The 17,813-nt window shown below is 37.7% G+C and overlaps 1 protein-coding gene across 4 annotated transcripts in view; it reads right to left on the bottom strand.

The window, feature by feature from the left end:
- Window positions 1-17,813, bottom strand: part of SVEP1 (sushi, von Willebrand factor type A, EGF and pentraxin domain containing 1) — a 123,736-nt gene that overhangs the window by 49,239 nt on the left and 56,684 nt on the right. For all 4 annotated transcript variants that reach the window (XM_071731876.1, XM_071731874.1, XM_071731873.1 and 1 more), the window contains exons 12-26: window positions 16,283-16,477; window positions 15,099-15,220; window positions 13,051-13,159; window positions 11,039-11,227; window positions 10,500-10,733; window positions 9,826-9,987; window positions 8,973-9,134; window positions 7,969-8,130; window positions 7,390-7,484; window positions 6,253-6,349; window positions 5,490-5,603; window positions 4,305-4,418; window positions 3,211-3,412; window positions 2,077-2,234; window positions 657-858 (exon numbers count right to left, since the gene is read on the bottom strand). In XM_071731876.1, coding sequence (XP_071587977.1) covers window positions 657-858; window positions 2,077-2,234; window positions 3,211-3,412; window positions 4,305-4,418; window positions 5,490-5,603; window positions 6,253-6,349; window positions 7,390-7,484; window positions 7,969-8,130; window positions 8,973-9,134; window positions 9,826-9,987; window positions 10,500-10,733; window positions 11,039-11,227; window positions 13,051-13,159; window positions 15,099-15,220; window positions 16,283-16,477 — 2,317 coding nt within the window. The remainder of the gene's footprint in view (window positions 1-656; window positions 859-2,076; window positions 2,235-3,210; window positions 3,413-4,304; window positions 4,419-5,489; window positions 5,604-6,252; window positions 6,350-7,389; window positions 7,485-7,968; window positions 8,131-8,972; window positions 9,135-9,825; window positions 9,988-10,499; window positions 10,734-11,038; window positions 11,228-13,050; window positions 13,160-15,098; window positions 15,221-16,282; window positions 16,478-17,813) is intronic.

The following is a 17,813-nucleotide window of genomic DNA, read 5'->3' as shown; positions in this document are numbered from 1 at the left end:
GTGATGCCACCATTGCTCTGGGCAGCCTGTCCCAGTGCCTGATAACCCCTTTCAGTGAAGAAATTCTTCCTAACATGCAATGTAAATCTCTCCTGGTACAACCTGAGGCTATTAGCTCTCATCCCATCACTTGAAACTTCATTAAAAGAAAGATCATTACACAAGAGATATCTCTCTCTCTCTCTCTCTCAGAGAACTTAGAAGTTATGGTTATCACATGCAAAACATAATAAAATAAGTAATGAGCTTTTGTACCAAAACATGAAGATTCAAGCCATGGCTGTACAGTGGCTTCTTGAAGTTGCTCCTTGCACCCCTGCTTTTGGAGTCACACTGCAATACTCTGAGTGCTGAGCTCCATTTTATCCAATCTTGTCTCAATGCATTATTTACATATGATATAAATGTAGAACAGACAAAAATATCCTGCTTTCTTAACTTCACTGCTCTCTTGCTGCTACTGTTCTACTTGGCAGAATGCACAGCAGACAGAGCAAGAAGAAAAACAAAACAAATTGGCAATTCCAGCTATGGAGTTTGCATGCAGATTTTTCTGCCCCAAAGTAGGCAAAGATGATACTTGGACTTCTGGTCTATATTTGCTTTATCAGTTCAAAACATCTATAAGATACTAAAAAAGCATAACTGTGATTTACCCATTGTAATCAGTTAGAAGAAATGCATTATCACTTCCATTCTCCACTGCATAAGAAATGGGAGTCCCGTAGTTTGTGGTGTCAGTGGATTTCATCCAGAATGTACAGGTGATGTCACCAAGAGATGGGAAGACACCATCAAGCATGACATAACCATAGATACCAGAGACTTCAAAATCAAGATTGAAACCAGAGGACTGTTCTGCAATAAAGAAAAAGAATTTTCAGAGCTACATTTCTAAAAACTGTGAAGACAATCAAATGGAAGCTAAGCATATATAATAGAATGGAAGGCAACACATCTACAAAAATTCTTGTCTTTTAATTGATCAGAGGTAGGAAGAATGTACAGCAGCCTAACATCAACAAGCATATAGAGCTTCCCAAGATTGGAAAACACAAAGTTTAAAGAAAAATGACTGGATGAGATGATAAGCTAGAAGCAATGAACAAATATTAATAATACTTTTCAGTCCTCTATCTATGTTATGAAATAACATTTCCATCTGCCATCCAGAAACCCAAAGAGATGTGATCAATTTACCCCATTTTATTTATGAGTCAAGATTAAAAAAGAAAAAAAAAGATTAAAAAAGAAATTAAGAAAAAAAAAAGAAAAAAAATTATAGATTTTTTCTGTTCTAGACTCATGAAATGCACTGCACTGGTACAGAACAGTGCCTGTGTGCTGCTCTTCTGTGCAGAGTGACATATTTTACAAGGATACTACATGTAAACATACCAAATGGAGCTCTCCTGAAAGCTGGGTGTTATTAAACTCTGACACAGGATGGCAGGCCTAAATGACATGTTCTGTGTAAAATCAACATGGGTTCTTTTGTTTAAATATTCACCAGCTACTAGCTCAATGCTTCATATCTTCATGGACTGGCTAAAAGACAAATGGATTTGAGCCTTGTGGTTGTGTGGCTCAATTCTAGCAATATCCAAAAGGCTGCATTAGGTGTGACACATTTTGCTCCATCACAGGCAACCTGATATCCCTTTGCCAGTAAGGAACTTGATTCCTTTAGGACTTCTAAAACTGACCCTACCACATACTGACCTCTGAGGTGCAGAGCCCTACATGAACTACAAGAAACATAAAAAGCTAATTGGTGCACAGAACAAGGCACACAGAACAAATACAAATTAAGCTCGATGGAACTACCAGGTATTAGAAAGGTAAAAATGTGCCTTAGAAAACAAAATTTAATATAAATCTGTCATAGCACACATGCTTTTACTTGTCTGCAATTACACTTATTAGCACCACAGCCACACAGGCTCCACTCAGCCTCTCAGAGTCCCACCACCCTATCTGAATTCTGGGGAAGCTGTGTGAAACCAGCCCACCCAGTGCAAATCTTGCCCAGAGACTTAGTCAAGCCACCTTTTTCTGACACTTATTCCTGTGTACCTGTTTCACACCTGCTGCCTGTAAAGCCAGGGGGACATTTACAAATGTACGAGTTCAAGGCATCCACACAAGTGGCTTGGTTTAAGCAGGGACTGGAGTCACAGTCATTGATGTTCACTTCACAGTTTAGTCCTGTGTACCCTGTCACACACAGACACCTACAGGGGAAAAGAGAAGCACACCTCAAAGGTTGCTGCTGTCATGACAAAGAATCCTGCCCATGAGGTCAGGTCTGACAATGGAAATGGCACATACTGAAAAAATAAATCAATAGAAGAGTTTTTATTTTAGTTGCTCCTTTATGTATGCTTGTGTTCTATTAGCTGCATAATGTTTCTTCTTGATAGGAACAAGACAATATTTAAACAGTGTACTTCTTCATAGGAAATTAGAAGAGGCAATCATTGCATTCCTATGTTTAATGCATGCCTTCTAAACTCCATAGAATTATAGATAAGTGGTACTTAACTTTTCAGGCAGATATGCTTATACAGAGAGAAAAACAAGGAAGCAGAAAAGTAACTGAACCTCCGGTACTGGAAAAAAATAGATGTATGAAAGGCACCAAAACTTTTGGGGCTTTGGAGAGGGAAAGAGTTATTAAACCCATCACTATGTCCACTGCTCTACAGTGATCTAGAAATGACACTGCTGTTGGTACTTCTAACATCTGAGTTCAGATACCTTAAATCATAAAAATAAATATTTGGAAGAGTCCATTGATGCTTATATTTTAATCTCTATGTTCTCAGTATGGACACCTTTTCCTGTCTCCCAGGCTATAGAACTGTAGTTTTATCAGGTACATAACTTGTCATCATATATTCTTCTAGTGGAAAGCAAGAAAAGCCCTTGAAGCCTGGGAAAGTATATTTCTTTTGGAAGACCAGTATTAAAAACATGCAGTCCTACCTTGCTTAAACTTCAAACTGTGTGTATTTTATTGGAATTTTTTAAGAATGAGGACACTAGGACATTTATTTCCTTGCCTCCTAAAATGTCCTTTAATGTGCATAAGAGGATCATTTACAAGAGATCAGGCTACCAAATGCCTTGCTGATATCTAAGAAGGCTTAAGAACCCCAACATATTTGTCTTTCCACACTGTATTGCATCATTCATATGTTTTTTCACCTGAAGCTGTTGATACCATCTCTGCATGTAGCTCCATTTCTACAGGGCCTGCTGAGACACTCATCGATGTTTCTTTCACACAAGACACCAGCAAAACCTGGGAGACATTTGCAGGAGAAACTGCCAACCCCATCTTCACAAATACCCCTATTAAGACAGGGGTTTGAAAGGCATTCATTGACCTCCATTTCACAGTGAGCACCTGAGAAGAAAAGGACAAAGTCACGGCTCCACTTTAAATTTACTTAAGGAGATTAGTAACCCATGTCTGTTTTTAACCACTGCTGAGAAGTGCTCATCTTCTGGGAAACAGCAAACACTAGGGTAGCCATGCAGGTTTGGGATTTTCTCCATTGATTGAGATTAAGTGGTAATAAAAGACTTAGAGGAACCACCTCTGCAATTTTAGACAATTAATAGTCAGCAAACTAGAGGAATTTAAATGCATACTGTCCATTATGTAATTTGGGCTAAATCAGGAAATGACCTGATGAGAAACTAATGAGAAGCTGTTACAAAAGACATTTAACTAGAACTTTAACTCAAAGGAGAAACATGCAAGACAGGAACAAATGATTCCGGCATTTCTGCTGTGAAAGAGGCAATATGTGACAAGGATCAAAGAACGAAGTAACTGCTTGTGATTTTATAAGTGGAGCTCTTTGACAACATGGCAATATCCAGATTCACCTGGATGTTACAAAAATCTATGAAAGCACTAGAATGCTGAGTATGGGCATATGGACTAGTTATAACACCAGCCATCTTGTCTGACTTAAAATATTTATCTTCTTTGAATAAAACAAAAAATAACAGTTGCACCCAAGTAAATGTCCTTATTTTTTCCCCTAACATTACACAGTTAGAACATGGCAAAATTAGGAATAAAAAATAAATCAGTAGATACTTGTGAAGCCACAAGAACATTACAGGGAGACTGAGAGTTTATGTGGACCTAGGGAATCTCATATATCCATATCAACATATAATAAATGTAATATACAGCAATGAGATGGAAATACTTTGTACATAGTAGGAAGACATCTTATTTGGTCAGGAAGAGAGAAGCCCTACGTAAACAGAAGAAGTTGTACCTGTGAACCCTTTTGCACAAGTGCAGTGGTAACCATTCTTTCCATCAACACAGTGGGCTCCATTCAAACATGGACTGGAGCTACATTCATTTATGTCTTCTTCACACAAGAGACCTTCAAACAGCAAGGTTTACAAGGCATGATCAAGATATAGTCAAGGCCTGCATGCTTCAGTGACTGAATGTGGAAGACAGGAGAACACCATATTGCTTGCATGACAACAGCATACTGAGCTCAGGAGATCTGTCCCATGTTTTACTGCACTACTGCAAGCTCCTACAGAGATCAGCTGTGTTATTAAGATGTTGGGAGGTGAAAGATATGAAGTCCGTGGCTTGAAGTATGAATTTTATAAACTACGCAGCAAGTGGTGCTGTCATTAAATGTATAGCCATAAACATGGAAAACGTAAGAGTCCATTTCTGGTGAAAAACACCAGGCTTTTTTTCTAAATCACATGAAATCACATAAAATCACAGAATGGTTTGAGTTGCAAGGGACCTTAAAGGTCATGTAGTTCCAGTGCGCTGCTATGGGCAGGGACACTTCCCACTAGACCAGTTTGCTCAAGGCCCCATCCAACCTGGCCTTGAACACTTCCAAGGGGACAGCATCCAAAGTTTCTCTGGGCAATCTATGCCAGTGTCTCACCACCATCACAATTATTCTTCCTAATATCTAACCTAAATTTACATTCTTTCAGTCATTTTAAAGCCATCAACCCTTGACCTATCACTATATGCCCTTATCAAAGGTTCCTCCCCACTTTCTTGTAGGCTCCAAATTATGTCTTCAGTAGTTGATTTCACTATTTAGAAATCAGGTGCTGTATTGGCAAAGTACTCAAACTCAAGGCAACTGCAGAAATTCTTTGTCTAGTAAGGCCATATTCATTGTCACAAGCAATTTCCCTGTGAGTATTTGCTAATTCCCTAAACTTCATGCCCTTTTTTTCAGACCAGAAATGTCACAGATCACGAGCATATACGCACACTCATGCACACAGACTATCCCTGAATCCTTTTATTTCCAAACCTGTTCACATACAGTAGAACCTGCAGGTTGCATTGTTTTGCTGCTACAGTTTCAACGATGTGAAATTATACAACTTTTGTGTTTTGTGTTATCTACTTGGCACAGCAGTGATGACTGCCTGAAGGAGAATAATGAGGTGAAATGAATTACCTGAATAGCCTTGCTGACAGTGGCAAACAAAGGTCCCAATACCATCTTTACATATTCCATTGTTGTGACAAGGAGATGATTTACACTCATTAACTTCTGTTTCACATTTCAAGCCTAGAATGCAAAATTAAGGACGGAGAACAGTGTAACAAAATTTGAATTTGTTCAGAACCATAGAAATCATGACTAGTTAATATATGAAAACATGATTAATTGCATATAAGACCAGGCATTCAGGTTTATTATCTTCTCTTTAGACTATATTTAAAACAGACCTGAGACAAAATGCTATTAGAGAGGTATGATGGACAATGGGCAACAGGCTGATGAGTTCCAGATAGTAGTTCTTAATAACTATCAAAAGTAACAGAGATCACTTCTTGCTAACAGCTGAATAATAAGTCATTTGTTTCCTCTGAAGCACCTGGGAAGCTAACAATGAAGAGTAATACAGACAGATCTGGTGGAATTAGAAGTTCAGAGTGCAAATCTTTTCTAATCATAAATGTTGCCAAGTGATAGCATTATCAAATCCAGTAACTTCAATGAAAGAAGACCCATTCAAAATCCTTTTCTGCCAAACATGATATAATCCAGTGAGAACATGAGAAACTATTTTTTGCCTTATATATGGTAAATCTGCGATGACTATTCCAATTAGTTAAGCTACACTCTTTCAGTGAAATGTTTTGCAACTTGATGCTTGCTCATTTTAAGGGCACAGAGTCATGTCAGCTCCTCCACATGCTTTTCAACTACTTACCTGTAAATCCAAGTGGGCATATGCATATATATCCACTTCCCAGTTGTTTGCAGGTCCCATTATTGTGGCATGGTTCCAGGAAACACTCATGAAACACCTTTCAGAGGCAAGAATGATACAATTCAGTGAAGGTGGAAATACAGGTAGAAAAGAAAATTCTGATTTTAAACTGCACACCCTGTAGTCACTTTGAAAAGCTGGGAGAGAAAAATCAGTGATACTAAATTCTGTTACTCTTTGTTGCCTCAGCAGACCAACCATTCTTTTTTCTAGAAAAAAAAATCCCAGAAGTCTGAATGACTACTTTAGAAAAACTTTTTACTTAGTGGAATATCATTACAGGTGCTTCCTTAGAACTTTCTTAGCTGTGATTCACAGGTGATATTTTATATTATGATGTCTTCTATATGAGAGCTCTCTCTTACTCTGCCTAACTGCTTCCTGCTGGTGGTCATCAGGTGAGCTTCTGTGGAACTTCACTGTGTGGTGTTATTTTTTCTAAAACAGCAAATCTGAGTTCAGCAAAGCCCTTGAATAAATGGTCAACTAAAACAATAGGAGACCATGTTTCCACCTGTCCATATGTTCTATGAAGGTTCAGGCCAAATTTACCATCACTCAGCCCTACTTCTGTTCCCTTTGTTTTGAAGAAACAAAGCAGTTTCTTCAGATTTGCAGACTGTGAGGGAGATGGTGAGGGTAAGGGGGCATCTCTGGCAAGCACTGTCACTGGAGTAGTTTCTATCACATGAAGACTTGCCTGTATTTCAGAAGGGGTACTCACAGCAGAAATGGGCTCTGCTTGCCTCCTCTCAAGTATATCAAGTATATCCTCTATGAAGTTTACATTTATTTTATAAGTGCAATCTTTATTTCATACATCAAGTGAAGGCGACAAGTCCAGATCCTTGTCAATAGCTGAGGCAGCTTCCTTTTTCCAGTGAAAGTTCTTCAATGACTACAAAGAGAGTCTAAGTGTTCCTCTCGTGACCATCACTCTGATTCCTTCAGCAAATAGTTAGCATAACAATACATTTAAAAAGGCCTTAGTAATTTACTCCTGCATAAGGCACTCTTTCTTTAATTCACTCTTTCTTTAATTTGAGATAAACATTGGTAAATATATCTTATCCTTGCCTGACTGCTGACTTTGTACTGCTTGCTGATATTTTCTGGAGAAGCTGGTACCATCATTACACTTTCCTCAGCTGCTGAAAATGTAGAGCCAAAACCTAGAGAGGAAAGATACATGAAGTAATAATACTATGTATGTGACACAGTCCCTCCCTATTTCAAGAGGGCATAATAAATGCATATTAGCAACACATCTAAAGATATGCTGAAAAAAGTGAATTTATGGAAACAACAGAAAAACATTGGAGTAAGCATGTAGTTACTATATGTATTTGTGAGTGCATAGGTGAATGTGTACATGCAAAATATATTTTATTTTTTTACACACATATATGTATATACGTATTTGAATATATATAACTATAGAATACACATGTTGTACACTCTGTTACTGAACTTTGGTGTGCTACATAACACAGAGGCAATGCCAGGAGACAAAACCAGCTGTGAATTTCACTAGTTGAAATGAGAGGTCTACAGTTGTTAGGAGGGGAAATGGCATATTTTCAGCTAAGACTTCTGTTGGCCATTCTTGACATGTTCCCTTTGTTCACTTTCTCCAGCAGAATTTATTTGACTTACTTGAACAATCTGTGATGGATTTGGCACCAATGACAGTTGTTGTTCCATAAAAAGGACAAGACAAGCAGTAGGACTTTCCTGGGTCTGGTTGATAGTAGTCTCTGGGACAAGGGTAGCAAGGTGTCAAGCCTGTACGAGAGAACTCGCCTGCAACACACGGTACTGCAAGAACAAAAGGACATTTTTTTTGAGTGTTCAGTGGCACTCCCACACCTCCCCTCACCTCTTCCTGGTCATATTCTCTCCTCCCCTTATAGTTCCTCCTCAGACTTAAAAGGGTGAAAGCTGCCAGGAATTCACAACTCTAGGAGATGACTATTTAACTTGTGCTTTTGGTTACATGCGGTTCTTGAAGGATTATGGAAACATCTGGGAAATATTTCTATCCTTTCTACTGTTCTGGGGACAGCTGTCAAAAGCAATTTCCTTTCTGTTCTATTTATTTATTTTTCTTTTTTTTTTTTCTTTTAATCCTCCTGAGGATAAAAAGACAAGTCTTTTTTATACTATTAATCCTTGCAGACTATTTCCCCCAGAAATCTTTCTATCTTTCTGGCAAAGTTTTCCAAAGATAGTTGAGGACAATTTCTTGAAAAAAACCAATTTCCATAAAAAAAACCCCCAAACTGCATTAAAATTCAGCATTTTTTTACAGAAGGTGTGTGTGCTGTTCTGGAGACAACAGTGACAAAACTCTTGTCACTCCCTCTCTCTTTTGTGAGGAAAGAGGTTTTATTTTCATGTAGTTACCCAACCTTTTCTTACTTTAGCCATCCTTAGATAAGAATCCACCTTGAAAACCACAAGGAGGGTATTAGAAATAATCAAGTTATCAGGAAATGAACTATTTTTTTGCTGGGAAATGCTGCTTGGTACACACTTATTCAGAAACAGAATTTGGTATTTAAGCAGATGAATCGGATTACATTAGCTGATGTTTAACTAACATTTAGAATTTTTTATAATTTAATTTCTAAAATTTCATAGCCCATTTTCTTACAAACCTCCACAAGCTGAGGCATCCACAGCGCCTCTTTTTACTGTTGATGTATTTTCTGGACAAGAGATGCAATTCCTGGATCCAAATGCTGGCTGATATGTACCAAGCGGACAAGTTTCACAGGTCTCAAGACCATTTGGTGAATACATTCCCTGCTTGCACTGAGCTATAAGGCAAAAGAATTCATAAAGATTAAACAATACCCATCAGGAAACATGACTTCTAAACTCTGAAAATAATGCTGAAATCACAATACATTATTTCTAGAGTTTATTCAACTCAGGACTTCATGTGTACAAAAAAACCCCAAACCAAACCAAACCAAACCAAAACCCAACTACACTAAGTTACTAATAGAATATTTGTGAATTATTAACCAGTTAATTGCCTCCCGGTTGGCTTCATATATGATTTATTTCAAGTCAGTTACAGAATTTGTGGTAAGACAACAGACAGAAAATAAAACTAACAAATTCTTTTTTCAAAAAATCACAAAGAGATAGTGGTGCTGAGTGAAGGATGCTGACATTTTATTTTTTATCATAGCAGGATGGAGAGGGCTCACGAGGACAGGAAGGCATGACTGTTCCCTGCAAAATGGGCTCACAATCTCAAGGAACAGACAGAAATTAAACAAAGCTTCAAGGTCCAGATGTTCTTAAAACATCTGACCAGGCATCCTGCATGCCACTGCAGTGGTGAAGGCCTGAATTTTCCTCTTTACATATGCAAAAAGGGGCAGTTAGGACTGCTTCTCATTTCACAGGCTAACCTCATCCAAGTACTTTCACAATGAGGACCACAGGATGCCACCAGGCATTCAGTAGTTAGAGTCTTGAGGAAGACAAGGGTCTAACCTTTGCATTCAGAGATGCTCCTAGAGTGTAGATACTCTGTGTAGCTACCAGCTGGGCAACTTTTGCATTCCAGCTGCCCCTCTTCATCTTGGTAGGATCCAGTCCAGCAGCTTTCACAGGTGTGATGCTCCAGGGAGTAATAGGTACCCAAAGGGCAGTTGACTGTAATGTATGAAACATAACATTTCCTTCTGAATACACAATCATACACACTTGTCTTGCCTCTGGTGTTCCCATTTAGTCAAACTGTTTTATGAAATGGGACTCTGTTCCTCAGCAAACAGGACAACTCTCTGGAACACTGCAAAGATCTTACTATGCTAAGGAAACAGAATCAATTTCCCTATCTCAGCTACACATCACACACAAGACTATCAGGATTAAATGACTGCATACCATGCACTGTTTTCCTGTGTATCACCAAGAGTGGATATGCCTGATTTCCCCATGGGATTGGAATCCTGGGTACAAAAGCATCCTTTTTTCACAGGCCTTGGTTAGAAACATAAACATCCCCTGGAAGTCAAACTGCGCAAAGGATTTTTACAGTTTATTGTTCTGCAAGACCACAAGCACTGGACTCTGTCAAACTGTAACTCCCTGCAAACATCCTCTAAAACTTTGCTTTTCAAGTGGACTCTAAATACATGTGAGGAGCAACTAATCTGGCTTACCACACATTCTCCCCCTCAGGACAGAACCAGGCCTGCAGAAAAGAAAGGCCTTTTCAGTCTCCAGTGAGTTGCTGTCAGCTACAATGAGTTCGGATGCAAACTCAAAAGAATACATGGGTTCCCTGTTCAGAGTCCTGTTCAGCCTGTTCGTGATCATCTCCAGTGTTTTAAGGAGCCGTCGCTGGTTTTCCAATTCCAATGTATCATTCCTTTCATCAGGCAGTGGCACGCTAGCTGAGGTATAAACAGAAAACAAAAAAACCACACAAATTTTACAGTTAGCACTTCCAGTGTACTCTGGAGAATAACAAGAGTACAACAGCCAAGTGGGCTGATGGAAAGCAGAAAGTAGGCCATGCACTCAATGTTCTCCGTAAGCATGAGGCCAGAACCTTTTCCCCATGTAATGGAGCTATGTATATCTCTAGAGAGCTGTCACAGGCATCTCCAGCAAGCTTTGTGAGTGAAGGTTAAGTTTTACTGAATGTGTAAGAAATATATTTTTTAAAAAGAAAGAATTACATTTTGACTTCTCTCACCCGTGATGTTAAATATTAACTTTATTTTGTGGTCAGTCATTGGAACAGTCATCTTCTGCCTTTTGACTCGAGCTGGTCCTGCCTTTACAGAGGCAGAAAGATGCTTGGATAAGTCACCTTCTTGTGCTGCATCAGCAAAATCATCGTAGGAATAATCCAGCTGGTTTGCTGCCCCCCAGCCAGCAGGTCCTGTGAAGCATTAAGAAAGAACAAAGAGAGAAGCAACATCATGTGGAAATTAAGTACCTGTACTTATTTCTAAAATACAACCTCAATAGAACAGGATCTGTTTGAAGCTTCAGATCACACGTGCTGGCTTTGCTTCAAGTGTCTGTAGTACCAGCCTTGTGATCTGGCATCATAGAGATCCTGAATCTTGTGCAGTTAGCCAAAGCTTTAAAGAAATACTGCTATAAAAAGTACAAGTGGCAATTCTTTCTCTTGTCTTGCATGAACCCTCACCTGTCAGGAACATCTTCTTAAACAGTTCCATACTTCTCTCTCTCCCTACTCAATTACACACAGCAAGGTCTATCTCCTTTGCATCTTGTTCTCACAAACCTTGAATAGTTCTACCACTGCCTGCCCTCTCAGAAAAGGCTGGTACCATTATCTTATGTGTTTGTTCACCCCAGACTGGCATTTCCTCTTACACACAGTGACTCAAATTCACCCCCTGTACAACAACCTTCACCTGTAACATGCTTTCAACCAGCAGCTCAACAGTTTGTTTCTGTACATAATCTACCTTTTCACAATGACTAGAGGTGCACGGTCTATTTTATTATCTACATCTTAAAAAAACCAAAACAAACCACCATGAAAATAAAAATAAGCTGCAAATTACCTGTAAGAAGTCACCTAGATTATACTTAATTAACGGTGGAAAGTAGGACAGCCAGAGCTGTGTGGTTAATCCTGTGTGAGTACTAACACAGTAAGACTGTTAATTATTATTAGCAGTAATAACTATAATTTCTACTAATTTCCTGAATTGCTGTCTCATGTAACTTGAGAGTTCTCTTCTGCCTTCCCTGTGTGAAATCATAGGAAACTCCAGAAAAATAGCAACAATGTCATTCTGATGAGAGGTTGACATGAAACAGAAGAGGACCCTATGTCCCATGTCCTCAGCACTGTTTCCTCCAAGTTCCTATTTGGGTCCAGCCACCATGTCTGAGCTCTCCAGCTCAGTGAAGCATGTCTAAAATGTGAGAATAAGCAGGAAGCTCCACTATATAACTCTACTATGAACATGTAAAAGAGCCACAGTCCTGTGACAGAGAACATGTTGCAATGCTGATCTGCAAAAATGCCTCTTGCTAACACAGGCAATGTAAGTTACAGGTGTTTAGTCTTTCTGTTCTGAGCAACCTGGAAATGTCAAGAACAACAGCAGTACAACGTGGAAACATGTTTTAAAATGGACTCTAAAGAAAAACTTGCTTGGCCTAAAGCTAAGTGGCAACACTCAGTTGGACTGTCACAGGTTTCACTCTGATACAGCTACATTCATTCAGAAAACCCTTGCCTACAAGAAGTCATTTCACAGCTAATGTACAAACGTAACCATGTATAGCTTTGTTTTCTGAGGTTTCTGTCTTTACCTGAACCACTACCAAGGATGCACCTCATTTTCTTTACTATCTCCAGAACCATCTATTTTACATTTTCAATATTTTGGTTCAAAACCCTGTTTCTACAAAGTCATCAAAGCAGGTTTGTATGACACTGTGCACATGTTCCTTTTCTCCTCCCCTCATGATATGGCATCTCAGTAAACTTTTCCTCTACACTATATAGGATGCAATATCAAAACCAGAAAGCAATCAGTTCCAAAGTATTGTTACAAATATATAAATTATAAATTGTTATTATGTAATTGCTTAGAATCTTAAGACCTCTATAGTTTTTTAGAAAATATCTTACACAACACATTGTGTACTTCAGAACAAAAGGAATTATGCTGCATTAAACCTGGACAGCTAAAAATCTATGCAATCAATAATTACCAATGGCAAATCCATTTTCATAATCATAATTATATTCCAAGCAATGCTTCCGTGTCTGATCTTCCAATCTGCAGTCGATATCATCAGCATCATTACAGAATGATGGGACCTTCCAACATAAAGAAAAATAAAATTAAAAACTAAAAAGACATAGCTCCTCTCCCTTGGCTTACAAAACCTTCCACAGTGAATGTAAGGCACTGGTCCTCCCATTGTCACTACATTTCCCCTTTTTTGTCTCCTATAGCCCCATCAAGGACTACTGAAAGAAATATGTTCTGTTGGTACAGCTGGGAGATAAGAGGACATGTTGTAGGTATGTACATGCTTCATTATAGAAAAGATTTTTTATAACAGGAGATGTCCATTCAGCTGGCTCTTGCATGTGAAATCCCAAAATACAGGAATAAATTCAGGCTTGTTTCTCCCTGGTGAAGGAGAACACATGCACTTTAAAAAAATACCTTAAAAAAATTCCTTCCGGATATGTAGCTTGCAATTTTGTCACTTTTACAGTACTCCTGTCAGTTTGACAATTTTCAAAACTATTTCTTCATACCCAGTTCTCCACACCCATGGAAAGGGACTTGGGCATTTCACTAAGAGACCTCAAAGGACAGGGAACATCATTTGAGAAGGACAGAAAGCACAGAACAGAAAACTCGACAGAAACCTTTCTTGTACTTTTGATTCCTTCTCTTCCCAAGAGCACTGGAGATTAAATAAGAATTGATGTCTGTAGGATTTTAAAATAAAATCTGTATTTCTAGCTTTTTCCAGAAAGGCTAAAAGCCAAAACTAGGTCATGTTTTGGAATCCTTTCCTTTTTTCATATCAGCTTCCATTGAAAAGATGGCTGCTGAGGAGCCTTTCAGCCTTTTTCAGACCTCTGTTAGAATCTGAAATTCTTGAGAGTAGAAATAGGTATGTTCAAAACAGCCTTTTTGACTGTTTTCCAGATTTTTGCATTTTGATGAAATTGCTTGTGCTGGTCACTATGCTTTTTTTCCTTATTATCCTTTGCTTGCTGATAGTGATGGTCTAGGCACTGAAACCTGGTGGTAGCTGGCTCTAAGGGAAAAGGAACAGAAATAAAGGCAGGCAAGATTTCTCTATTGGAAGAGGAAAAACAGAAGAGAGGCAGGAGTGTAATAGAGTCCAAGTGTCAGAGATTGCTTCAGGTGTTATTTAAGTTTCCAGCCATTTGACAAAGGCTACTGACATATTCCAAAGCTGCATTATGTGCCAATAAGGCTTTTTAGTTAAACAAGCTTTTAGCTTATAGGTCTTGTCCTGCAAAAGATCTGTAATTGCCCAATGATCTCTTTATGGAGCAAGACTGACTAGCCCACTTCTGAGACCACAACTCAAAGTCATGCTGCTCCTGCTTTGCAGGTGAGGTTCATTGATCTTAATCCACTCTTCTTAAAGGGAAATTTTGATATGGAAGTAGAAAGCAAGAGATGTGGTAGAGCAGGAATAAGATGCCCCTTCAAATTGAGTGCCATGGAGTTCTTAATGGTAAGAATGAGAAATCTGAAACTTAAGAAACCTGAGCAAATTATTTAAACTACTGTTACTTGATTTAAGTGCCTGGACCACCAAATGTAGAATTTTTCTATTTGTATACATATGTATTCATTTATGTCATGAGGATATATGTTATACATATTCTATATAGGATACATATATTTTACAATCACATCCAACTTTCAAAACCAACACTGCGGCTAGGAGACAATTGACTGGGGTTTTCAGAATTGCAGGGGTACTCTCTGGAAGCCTGCTGAGAATCTGGGAGTGTCAGGCTCCTAAGCTATTTAGACATTTCTGTGAATTCAATCCTATATAACTTCACATTGAAGACTAAACCAAAGTACATTAAAATGTGACTGAATCATCTTTATTTTTAACAGAGACTTGTCACCTTCTGAAAAAACAGAAATTTCATGTATGTGTTTCTATTGTATTTTCTTTGTATGAGATTAGTTAGATGGGAAAACCATCATTTTCAAAAATGTAAAAGGAAGGAGTATTTACTAACCTACCATTTTACCAAGTGCACTCTGGAATGCATCAGTAAAGCCATTTAGAAGACTGTTGTCATCACAACGTGTTGCTTTGTAGAGCATCTCAAAGGATTTGAACCCATGGTTTGCAAAACGATTTACTGAAAAATATTGAAAAAATAAATTTTTACTTGTCAGTGCAAGAGCTTCAGAGCTAAAAGCAATATGATTATGGTTAAAACTGGAATACAAGAAGCTAAGAAGCATTGCTTTAAATCGACAACCTAAATTCCTGATGTTGTATACATAAAAATGGATGACAAACCTCAGCAAATGCAGCTGAATATCACCCTTTGATGATTACCAAATATTTTTTGGAAGCTTACAGATCTTTAAAAAAGGTTTATCATTTATCTATTTCAGCATTTTCTTACTGAAAGAAACTTACGAGCTGCCAACTAAATTCCATACTTATTTCCTATTGAGAGATAAGCAATAAATATTAACAGTTCTATTACTAATGCAACTAAGCTAAACATAAAAAATTCTCAACCAGAATTTAAGGAAATCAAAGTTTCTAAGTGTTCAAGCCATGAATTTTGAATTGATAGCTCTGAAACATAACTCTCATTTGTTCATAGTTGAGACGCTGCTGTCATTTGCTGAAACCAAGGAATCCACTCTGATGGAAGTGGAAGCAACATGGTGCAAAGACTGGCTTCATATCTAGCTTTATTATTAAAATGCTGCCAAAACTGGGAAATTCCACACCTGAAGTGTTGCATTTCTCCATCTGAAAGAAAATGCATAACTGCTTCTGATTTGGCAATAATTACATAAGTAAGTAAATCATTCAGTGTGCATTTGGACCAGTAAATTGCAAATACTGTTGAAATTCCTAATGAAAATACATTGTTTGAGTTTGTAAATGAACTGTTTCAAATACCAATTCAAAATAATGACAGACCTTGGCTGTCTTTGCTGTTGTGTGATTCCCAGGATTCAAATTCATTACTGTTTTTGTGTTTTTGGCAGCTTTTGAAGTAACACATTCATAGACTTTCAGGCATTCTTTCACGGTATTTGTAAGAATTCAGAGGCAGAGGACGGAAAATCATTTATCATTACATATAAGTCATAATTTGTGAAATATTTTGTTTCCTTCCTAATTAAACATAGTGTCTGATGAGCTGCAGACCCATTTTAGTAACAGTAAGACTTACAAGAGCAGCTGGGCCACTCTGGAGAATAAGGTGGCTTCCAGACACCATCCTCATAAGCACAGTAGTAATTTTCACTTGATCCTTCTGAAAAGCTGTAACCCTCTGCACAGTGCAATGTACAATTAACTCCCACTTCATCTGATGTGCATGTAAAATCACCATTCACAGGCTCAAAGGAGATTTCACAGGGGGAACCTATGAAAAATACAAATGTTTATATATTGATGAATGTAAGGAAACAGGAAAACAACACTAGTAGGATTTCTGAAAAGTACCTAGTATCAACCTGATCTTGCCTCTGCTGAAGTCTGTGGAAGACTTATTTTTTACTTCCATAAAGGCAGGATCAGGCTGCTTCTACTCTCAAACTCTGCCACTGGAATTTGAAATCCAGAAACATGAACACTTAAAAAAATTGTGGTACAGACAAGAAATTAAAAAGCTCAGAAATGCAAAGCCCAGCTCTTCATCCCTTTCCCCACAAAAACCCCACAAAACATTTTTATATTTTTGTGTTATAACATTTTGTAACACAAAACTAAATTTTTATATGAACTTTTGTACAATGAATTATAGTATATTATATTACATGGTGAATTTTGAAACTAAATGTTACACATTCTTTAGTACTGAACGAAGACAAGGATTTGCCATAATCATTTTAGGAAGAACGGACTATAATACCTCAGATACAGTTTATATAATAGGACAATTTCGAAGGTAATTGTGAATATCTAAGAAAACTAGGCCACAAGCACTGAATTACAAGAAGTCTGAGGTGGTGCAGAACTTAAAATAATGTCAGTTCTAAATGCGGACTTGTTCTGGATAAGTTCTGCACCAAACCAGAACACAGCACATCCATTTGCAGCTAATATTTTCTAAAATTCCAGTCTGCATGGTTTTAAATCTCTCTTCACTAGCAGATTATTAATACAGATGTTCAATTTACACATAAGCACTAGAGAGCAAAGATGAAGTAGAATTTTTATCCTTAATATATTTTCTGCCAAATGCTTGTTTGGTCTTTAAAGAAGAGTGCAAAATGTAGGGAAAATATGTCTATGTAATAAACACAAATGCACTAGTACATCAATAGTTACATATAGCCTCTAAAATCTGAAGAAAGTTCTAGTATCTTTTACAATAATTGTAGGTGATCACAGAAATATTTCCACAGTTTTCTTTTGCAACTATAGTCTTGTAGTAAGATTCAGTAACATATTTTAATGAAATTCAAATTATATCTGCCACTGAGAAAAAAATGGAAACACTACATTGTTTTATTGCTTAATGAATCATGATTTCAATCCCTTTACACCTAATTTGAATTCAGAAGGACAAATTCACTGCTGTGCTGCTTCAGTCTTACACAATTTATTTGTTGGTACTAGCAAATATCCCGACTGCCTTGAACTTACTCCAATATAAAAGGGGAGTAACTAGAACAAAAAGTGGAGACTAAATGAGAAAGTGAAATAGCATTGCATCCTTTGTGATATTTGGTTAAAACTCTGCCTTATGCTCTTGA

Source organism: Heliangelus exortis, chromosome Z (assembly GCF_036169615.1).
Source record: "Heliangelus exortis chromosome Z, bHelExo1.hap1, whole genome shotgun sequence".
NCBI lineage: Eukaryota > Metazoa > Chordata > Aves > Apodiformes > Trochilidae > Heliangelus > Heliangelus exortis.
Note: the sequence above shows the minus strand (reverse complement) of the source record. Positions and strands in the feature narration are given on the sequence as shown.